The 10,066-nt window shown below is 39.6% G+C and overlaps 1 protein-coding gene across 4 annotated transcripts in view; it reads left to right on the forward strand.

Moving 5' to 3' along the window:
- KLHL7 (kelch like family member 7) overlaps positions 1 to 10,066 on the forward strand; it is a 70,088-nt gene that overhangs the window by 12,167 nt on the left and 47,855 nt on the right. For all 4 annotated transcript variants that reach the window (XM_003935114.4, XM_010345670.3, XM_003935116.4 and 1 more), the window contains 3 exons: positions 8,602 to 8,704; positions 9,576 to 9,669; positions 9,936 to 10,060. In XM_003935114.4, coding sequence (XP_003935163.1) covers positions 8,602 to 8,704; positions 9,576 to 9,669; positions 9,936 to 10,060 — 322 coding nt within the window. The remainder of the gene's footprint in view (positions 1 to 8,601; positions 8,705 to 9,575; positions 9,670 to 9,935; positions 10,061 to 10,066) is intronic.

Raw genomic sequence — 10,066 nt, forward strand, 5'->3', positions numbered from 1 at the left:
AAGCAGCACCAAAGTTTCTGTGTTTCTCTATGATGCCTTGAGTATCAATGCATACAGATTTGAGGACCCTTCACTACTAGTTCTAAACAATTGAGCAGTAAACACAAAAGACAGATAAATTAATCATGAAGACAAACTAGAGGACATTGACTGGAGCATTAAATTGGGCTTTATGTTCTTTCTCCCCTCAACTAAACTTACCTACGAAGTCTGAGGCAGAGCAGCTAATGAGCAGGAACAGTTCTCTCCTGCCAGACGGGCAAGCCTGCCCCAATGAGCGATGTCCCACTTTTGGAGCAGACCTAGGAAAGAATAATGAGCCAGAAGGCCTGACTATGTGTTATCAGTGACCTCTGCTGCATTCTTGTTTATCCTATATTTACTTTTCCACATGTGATGAATGGAGACTGAAACTTCCTTCTCAGTACTTACCCTCCCAGGGGAAGAGGGATTACATTATGAGTGAGGAGTCTAATGTTTTCCCTAAATGATTAAGTTATCTCAATATCATTTTCGATTATCTGATCTCTTACCACATTATTTAATAGACTTTTTTTTTTTTTTTTTTTTTTTTGAGATGGAGTCTTGCTCTATTGCCAGGCTGGAGCACAGTTGCATCATATCGGCTCACTGAAACCTCCGCCTCCTGGGTTCAAGCAATTTCTCTGCCTCAGTCTCTTGAATAGCTGGGACTACAGGCGTACACCACCATGCCTGGCTAATTGTATGTATTTTAGTAGAGACGGGGTTTCACCATGTTGGCCAGGATGGTCTTGATCTCCCGACCTCATGATCTACCTGCCTCAGCCTTCCAAAGTGAGCAGGTGTCAGCCACCACTCCCGGCTTAATAGACTTTCTTTTTTAAGAGCAGTGTTGGTTTCACAGAAAATTTGAGCCAGGTGTGAGAGCTCACTCCTGTAATCCCTGTATTTTGGGAGGCCAAGGTGGTAGGTAAGATTGCTTTAAAACAGGAGTTGGAGACCATCCTGGGCAACACAGTGAGACCTCGTGTCTACAAAAAATAAAAAATTAGCCAGGCATGGTAGCACATGCCTGTGATCCTAGCTACTTGGGAGGAGGGGTGGAAGGATCACTTGAGCCCAGGTGTTGGAGGCTGCAATGAGCTGAGATTGCACCACTATCAGCCTGGCAGACACAGCAAGACCCTATCTCAAAAAAGAAAAATTGAGAACAGAAAGTACAGCCTTGATATTTATTCCCTCACCACCTTCTCTACACACAGTTATCCCTGTCATTAACATATTGCATTAGTGTGGTATATTTGTTACAATTGATGAGTCAATATTGTTACTTTTTTGTTTGTTTGAGACACAGTCTCATTCTGTTGCCCAGGCTGGAGTGCAAGTGGCACAATCTCTGCTCACTGCAACCTCTGCCTCCTGGGTTCAAGTGATTCTCATGCCTCAGCCTCCCAAGAAGCTGGGATTACAGGTGTGTACTTCCATGTCCAGCTAATTTTTGTGTTTTTAGTGGAGACAGGGTTTTGCTATGTTGGCCAGGCTGGTCTTAAAATTCTGGCCTCAAGTGATGCATCTGTCTCAACCTCCCAAAGTGCTGGGATAACAGGGATGAGCCACTGTGCCTAACCCCCAATATTGTTACATATTATTAACTTTCATAGTTTACATTAGGGTTCAGTCTGTGTTGTACATGTTACAGGTTTTGACAAATGTATAATGACATATCCACCATTACAATATCCTACAGAATAATTTCACTGCAATAAACATGTCCTGTTCTCCACTACCTCACTACATTTTTGAAATGGTATCTTTATCATATGTCACATTGCCACTTAAGATCCCTCGCATTTCTTATGTTTCTCAATACTATTTTGTTGCTTCTGTGACAGGTTTTTTTTCCCTCATTTGTGTTTAGGCTATTACTCATACAAGATAGCTAATTTTGTTTCAATATTTATCTTATTTGTGTCTGGCCATTTTACTGACTTTGCTTGTTATTTCTGTAAGTGTTAAGTTGGTTTATCTTTATCTTCTTACTGATTTGGCTATATTTCCAGAGCAAGTTTGAATAAGAGTAATGACAAGGATATGTATATGTGGTTTATTTTATTATTTTATTTAGTTTTGATGGAGTGTGACTCTCTCACCTAGGCTGGAGTGCAGTGGTGCAATCTCAGCTCACTGCAACCTTTTGCCCCTGGGCTCAAGTGATCCATTCACCTCAGCCTCCCAAATAGCTGGGACCACAGATGTGTGCCACCATGCTTTGCTATGTTTTTGTATTTTTGGTAGAGATAGGTTTTACCATATTACCCAGGCTGATCTCAAACTCCTATCCCCCTCCACCTCCTAAAGTGCTGGGATTACAGGCATGAGTCACCACACCCAGCCCCGTATACCTTGTTTCAAGCTTGAAACAAGAACACATCTAATGTTTCACCATTGCATGTGATGTCTGCTGTTTGGTTGTTTTTTTTAAAATTCTTTAATCGACAAATTGTCGTTGTACTTACAGGGTATAAAATGATGTTTCATTACACATAATGTATAGTTAACAAATCAGGCTGGTGGCCGGGCGCGGTGGCTCAAGCCTGTAATCCCAGCACTTTGGGAGGCCGAGGCGGGTGGATCACGAAGTCAAGAGGTCGAGACCATCCTGGTCAATATGGTGAAACCCTGTCTCTACTAAAATACAAAAAAGTAGCTGGGCATGGTGGCACACGCCTGTAAGACGAGCTACTCAGGAGGCTGAGGCAGGAGAATTGCCTGAACCCAGGAGGCGGAGGTTGTGTTGAGCCGAGATTGCGCCATTGCACTCCAGCCTGGGTAACAAGAGCGAAACTCCGTCTCAAAAAAAAAAAAAAAAAAAAAAATCAGGCTAATTAGTATATCCATTCTCTCTAACATTTATTATATCTTTTTGTTGGGAACATTCAATATCTTCTTTCTGGAATCTAATGTTTATCATTTTATGAGAAACAGGGTCTTGCTCTGTCACCCAGGCTGATAGCTCAGTGCAACCTCAAATTCCTGGGCTCAAGTGATCTTGTCATTTCAACCTCTCAAGTAGCTGGGACTACAGACATGTGCTACCACAGCTGACTAATTTTTTATTTTTAGGAGAGCCAGGATTTCACTATGTTGCCCAAGCTGGTTTTGAACTCCTGGCTTCAAGCAATCCTGCCTCAGCCTACCAAAGTACTGGGACGATTATAGGTATAAGCCACTGTTCCCAGCTTGAATCTAATATTATTGTTAACTGTAGTCATCCTACAGTGATACAGACTACTAGAAGGTTTTCCTCTCATCTAGCTGTAATTTTGTATCTTTTAGCAATCCTCTCCTTATCCCTTCTTTTCCCCTCCCCTTTCTCCACTCCTTTCCAGCCTCTAGTATCTTCTGTTCTGCTTCTTACTTGGATAAGGTCAACATTTTTAGGTTACACATATGAGTAAGAACATGTAGTATTTAACTTTCTGTTCCTAGCTTATTTCAACGAACATAATGTCTTCTAGTTCCATCCATACTGCCATGAAAGACAGGATTTCATTATTTGCTATGGCTGAATGATATTCCATGGTGTATATATACCACATTTCTTTATTCATCTGTCATTGGACACCTAGGTTGACTCTGTATCTTGACTGTTGTGAATAGTGCTGTAGTAAAAATGGGGGTGCAGATGTCTCTTTTTTATAATGATTTCCTTTCCTATGGATAAATGTCCAGCAGTGAGATTGCTAGATCATATGTAGTTTTTTGAGTAATTTCCATACTGTTCTCTATATTGGCTGTACTAGTTTACACTCCCACCAACATCTTATAAAAGTTCCTGTTTCGCTCAAGCCTGTAATCCCAGCACTTTGGGAGGCCGAGGCGGGTGGATCACGAGGTCAAGAGATCGAGACCATCCTGGTCAACATGGTGAAACCCCGTCTCTACTAAAAATACGAAAAATTAGCTGGGCATGGTGGTGTGTGCCTGTAATCCCAGCTACTCAGGAGGCTGAGGCAGGAGAATTGCCTGAACCCAGGAGGCGGAGGTTGCAGTGAGCGAGATCGTGCCATTGCACTCCAACCTGGGTAACAAGAGTGAAACTCCGTCTCAAAAAAAAAAAAAAAAAAAAAAAAAGTTCCTGTTTCTGGGTGGGCATAGTGGCTCAAATCGTCGCAGTTTGGGAGGCCAAGGTGGATGGATCACTGGAGTTCAGGAGTTCAAGATCAGCCTGGTCAACATGGTGAAACTCCATCTCTACAAAAGATTAGCCAAGCATGGTGGCACTCACTTGTAGTTCCAGCTACTTGGGGGACTAAGACAGGAGGATCTCTGAAGCCCAGGAGTTTGAGACTGCAGTGAGCTGGAATCATGCCACTGGATTTCAGCCGGAGTGACAGAGTGAGACCATGTTTCAGAAAAAAGGTGGAGGAGGAATTGGTTCTCTTTCTCCATATCCTCACCAGCATTTGTTAATTTTTGTCTTTAATAATAACCATCCTAACTGGGTTGAGATGATACCTCATTGTCGTTTTACTTTGCATTTCCCTGATGATTAGTGATGTTGAGCAATTTTTCATATGTTTGTTAGACGTTTACATGTCTTGTTTTGAGAAATGTCTGTTCAGATTGGGGTCTCCCTCTGTCGCCCAGGCTTTAGTGTAATGACTCAATCACTTGCCCATTTTTTACTGCTGTTGATCTTCAGCATACAGACAAATCATTTTATTTATTAAAGAGTCTTAGGAAATGAATTTTTGATTTATCACACCCTTTTGGCATCTATTAAAGGTTTTCTACATTAAGCTTTTCTCTTTTAGCCTACTGATATAATGAATCACATTAATAGAATCATTGTTCTTGAGCCCTCTTTGCATTCCTAGGGTGATATTTGATTAATGCTCTTCTGGATTCAGTTTACAAATATTTGAAAAATGTATAAAGGAAGAAAAATATGCAAAGAAAATGATCAAAATAGCAACTGACACATCGACTGTCAAAGCAAAAAAGACAGCAAAAATGATAATAGCATACAAGAAGATGACACATATACGATAAAACATGTTACAAGAAGTATAAAGGATTGAAATAAAATGCTACCAGTAATCTTAGATGATGAGAACTTCAGACTAAGTCACAACAAAATCTATACTGTTTATAAGAGACTAAAGATAATACAGATAAATATCATAAAGACAAGGGTAAATATGGGAGGGGACATGGACAGAAGAATTGCAGGGATTTTTTTCCGTCAGGTTTAACCAGTGAACATGTATTCTTCAGAAGTTAGGTTTTTTGTTTTTAGGTTTCTCACTCTTCAACTCACCAAGGATTTGTTACCTTTCAAATTCTTCAATTCTGCTTGGTGTCTGTCTCTTCCCATTTTGTTTTATTTCTTTGTATCTTTCTTTTCTTTTCTTTCTTTTTTTTTTTGAGACAGAGTCTGATTGTGTTACCCAGGCTGGCGTACAGTGATACAATCCCTACTTACTACAACCTCTGCCTCTGGGGCTCAAGTGATCCTCGATCCTCTTACCTCAGCACTACCTACCTCCCTTGGTTACTGGGACTACAGGCACGCACCACCACACCTGGCTAATTTTATTTATTTATTTATTTATTTATTTATTTTGAGAGACAGTTTCATCATGTTGCCCAGGCTGGTCTCAAATTCCTGGGCTCAAGCAATCCACCTGCCTTGGCCTCCCAAAAGTGCTGGGATTGCAGGTGTGAGCAACCACACCCAGCCCCTATTTCTTGTCTGGATGTACCTTTTTTGAGCATACTGATAACAGGAGGAGGCTTTTGCTATAGGTCAGTCCCATTATTATTGGAACGTATCAGTCTATTGTAGTACAGGCAAATAAATGTACCATCTGGGTACAAAAGATTTCTCCCACTTAATCACCCCACTCCTCAAGACATTAATATCCAGCTGGAGTTTGATCTTAGACTAAATCTCAGTTGTTATATAAAGATCTGCATTTCTTCAACCTCCTTCAGTGCCTATAAAGTCATTCTACTTATAAACTCTCTGTCGTTGAGTATGCCTTGGAGATGTTTTTGCCGTATTTTGGTTTAGCCCTATGTTTCATAGAAGTTCCCATCCTGCCGGGCGCAGTGGCTCAAGCCTGTAATCCCAGCACTTTGGGAGGCCGAGGCGGGTGGATCACGAGGTCAAGAGATCGAGACCATCCTGGTCAACATGGTGAAACCCTGTCTCTACTAAAAATACAAAAAATTAGCTGGGCATGGTGGCACGTGCCTGTAATCCCAGCTACTCAGGAGGCTGAGGCAGGAGAATTGCCTGAACCCAAGAGGCGGAGGTTGCGGTGAGCCGAGATGGCGCCATTGCACTCCAGCCTGGGTAACAAGAGCGAAACTCCGTCTCAAAAAAAAAAAAAAAAAAAAAAAAAAAAAAAAAAAAAGAAGTTCCCATCCCTAGTAGGCCAGGCATGGTGGCTCATGCCTATAATCCCAGCACTTTGGGAGGCCGAGGGAGGTGGATCACAAGGTTAGGAGTTCAAGACCGGCCTGGCCAACATGATGAAACCTCGTCTAAATATATATATACATATACATACATACATACATATACACATACATACACACACACACATACATATACATAAATTAGCCAGGCGTGACCGGCCAGGAGCGGTAGCTCACGCCTGTAATTCCAGCAAATTTGGAAGACCGAGACGGGCGGATCACGAGGTCAAGATTGAGACCATCCTGGCCAACATGGTGAAACTCCCTCTCTGCTGAAAATACAAAAACTAGCTGGATGTGGTGGTGCGTGCCTGTAATCCCAGCTACTCAAGAGACTGAGGCGAAAGAATCGCTTGAACCCGGGAGGCGGAGGTTGCAATGATTCAATGAGCTGAAATTGCCCCACTGCACTACAGCCTGGCAACAGAGCAAGACTCCGTCTCAAAAAAAAAAAAAAAAAAGCCAGGTGTGGTGGTGGGTGCCCATAGTCCCAGCTACTCAGGAGGCTAAGGGCTAAGGCAGGAGAATTGCTTGAACCCAGAAGGTGGAGGTTGCAGTGAGCTGAACACGCTACTGCATTCCATCCTGACTGGACAGAGCAAGACTTTGTCTCAAAAAAAAAAAAAGTTCCCATCACTAGCCATAGATTTCTTTCCTATGATCTGATATAATCTGATTTGCTTGCTGCTTTATCATCTTTATTTCTCACTTCCCACCCCTTTCTCCCTCTCCTCTCCCTCCCTCGACCTCCAAGGCAACTTGATCACTTGCTTTTTGGTGGTAACCAAATAGTTAATTTGGTTTTGCTACTTGGTATCTTTTTGTGTAGTATGTAGCAAAATCACCTGAGAGCTCCGCCTCTGTGCCCCCTCCCCAAATGAAAGGAAATAAAATTTAAAAATTGAAGACACCGTGAGAATAAACATAGCTTTAGCCATAAATCTGCATATAAGTTTTAAACAATAGTCAGTAGGCCTTATTTAAAAATCTTCAAATAAGCTGTAAAAGTGAAATTTTGTTCATTTGTTAGCCTGCTATTTGGGGCTTACTATCTATCATTCTAAACATTATTATTTTATTTTGATTTTTTTTTCACAAAATAATACAATAAGAAATAACAGGGATTTCTTTATCAGAAATTATATTAACAGTTTTAGTAAAATACTAAAAATTTGCAAATCCACTGAGCCATGAAGCCAGTCGTAGATTTGTGATTTTTTTTTTTACTCTGAATATATTATTTCCCTCATATTCCCAGTGCTGAGGACAGTGCTTAACACATTGCATGTGCTAAGTTTTCTATAAGCCTGACCTTTATTATATCTTTAACTTTGTTAAGAAATTAAAATTTTATTTGGCAAAAAGGACTTGTTTTTCCTTGATATTCATTTATAATGGTTCTAGTAAGCCTTAAATATTTTTCTTTATTATTCCATTTTCCCCAGATTTTAATTAAGTATTTACTCAGAGCTGCCTTTTTTAAGCAGCTTAGGGTGATACTATTTTGGCCTTGGTCAGAAATCACAATTTAAAACTGGCTGCTATCCAACTTCTATCAGAAGTACATTTGAGAGAAGTATCATTTAAGGAAAGATTGCTAAAGGGACATTTAGTTCATCTACTCTCTGTATTCTGAGTTGTTTCTGTTTCAGGTTAGGTCTGTGAATGCTACTTTCTTAGGAAATGCAGTATATATTGTGGATTTCACAAAGGATAAATAATTTAAAATAAATCCTATAAAAACTAATTGCTGTGTTTGAAAAACTATCAGGGGCACTGCGATGATGTCATTTAATTTCCCCAGAAAAGTTTACCATGAGAAATTATCTTAGAATTTGTGTCAGGAAAAAAAAAGACTTCTCTGAAGGATTAGTAGACTTCTTTGTTTCTGATTATGTGGAACTTTTTCTTTCCTCTTGACTTGGAAACTTAGTGCCAAATTTTTATACTAAATAGCAGCAACTCTGTAAGTCCTTCCTAAATATATCTTAACAAGAAATTCTGTGCTGGAAAAAGATTGGCTTTAAATAGAAAATAGAAATAAGGCATTTGGCAAGCACTTTTTTAATATATATTGCCAAGCTAGGCTAGTGAGCCTCTACTTATTTTCTATATTTTTCCTTTGATTAGAAAACACTGTGTGATGTGATCCTCATGGTCCAGGAAAGAAAGATACCTGCTCATCGTGTTGTTCTTGCTGCAGCCAGTCATTTTTTTAACTTAATGTTCACAAGTAAGTATCTTAAGGTAGTAAAACATGCCGTTATTTCTTCTATGAGAATGAAGTAAAATCTAAGAGAATATGTCATTTTTTTAGCTTTTAAAGTAGCTAAGAACTTAAGGCCACAGAACAGTGAAGAGATTGAAAAAGTGGTCAGCTGATAATCAAAGGGAAAAATGTCCTTTCATTAGACCTAAAGGCCTGATTCCTTTCTTGATGGAGGTACAGCTTCTACTTAAAAGCCCAGGGTTGAGGTAGAGGTTGCAGTGAGCTAAGATCATGCCACTGTACTCCAACCTGGGTGGGGAGTGGGGGAAGCCCAGGGTTTTCTTTTTAACCTCAGGTAGAAAGGCAGAGAAGTAGATAAATGTTATGACGTTTGAGCCTGCAAGCTAAACTTAAAAAAAAAAAAAAAAAAAAAGATACAGCTTATTGTGCTAGAAAGAACCTTGGATTTGGTGTTAAGAACTGGGTCCAAGTCCTATTTCCTTTACTTAATGCTATTTTATGAGCTTGGGAAAAACCCAAAATTTAGTTTTATGTCTCTGTTAATATGGGCTTTAAAAAAATACACTAATTCACTCTTTTCTTAGCTTAATTTAAGGCACATTTTATGTAGAGAATTAATTTGCATTTACTATAGGAATGTTGGGCTTGCTGGGGTATTTTCTTCCAGACAGAATGGTCCTGTTATTTTTCTCCACATTTAACAATAACAATAAAGGCATCAGGCCTTTAGGTCTAATGAAAGCACATTTTTTTCCTTTAATTATCAACTGACCACTTTTTCAATCTCTTCACTGTTCTGTGGCCTTAAGTTCTTAACTGCTGTAAAAGCTAGGAAGATGACACATTCCATGTATGTTTCTTCTCTTGATTATAGCTAACATGCTTGAATCAAAGTCTTTTGAAGTAGAACTCAAAGATGCTGAACCTGATATTATTGAACAACTTGTGGAATTTGCTTATACTGCTAGGTGAGTCAACAAAGATTGTTTTTATTTCAAAAAAGTAATATTGGTGTCTACCATGGCAAAGCATTGTTGTAACAAATTGGTGCGCTACGAACTCTTCAGAATGAAAAACTGCAAGGATGGAAGAGTGTGAGTATCCTATGCCATACTAATTCAAGGACTGAAAGTTTAATTTTATGTTTAATTTCAGGGGCTGTTAGAATACATTCCACAGTAACATTTAAACAAAAAATCATGGGTAATTGATATTTCCTCTAACTTATTTGCAGAATTTCCGTGAATAGCAACAATGTTCAGTCTTTGTTGGATGCAGCAAACCAATATCAGATTGAACCTGTGAAGAAAATGTGTGTTGATTTTTTGAAAGAACAAGTTGATGCTTCAAACTGTCTTGGTAAGA

The sequence above is a fragment of the Saimiri boliviensis genome, chromosome 10, assembly GCF_048565385.1.
Source record: "Saimiri boliviensis isolate mSaiBol1 chromosome 10, mSaiBol1.pri, whole genome shotgun sequence".
In the NCBI taxonomy this organism is placed as follows: Eukaryota; Metazoa; Chordata; class Mammalia; order Primates; family Cebidae; genus Saimiri; species Saimiri boliviensis.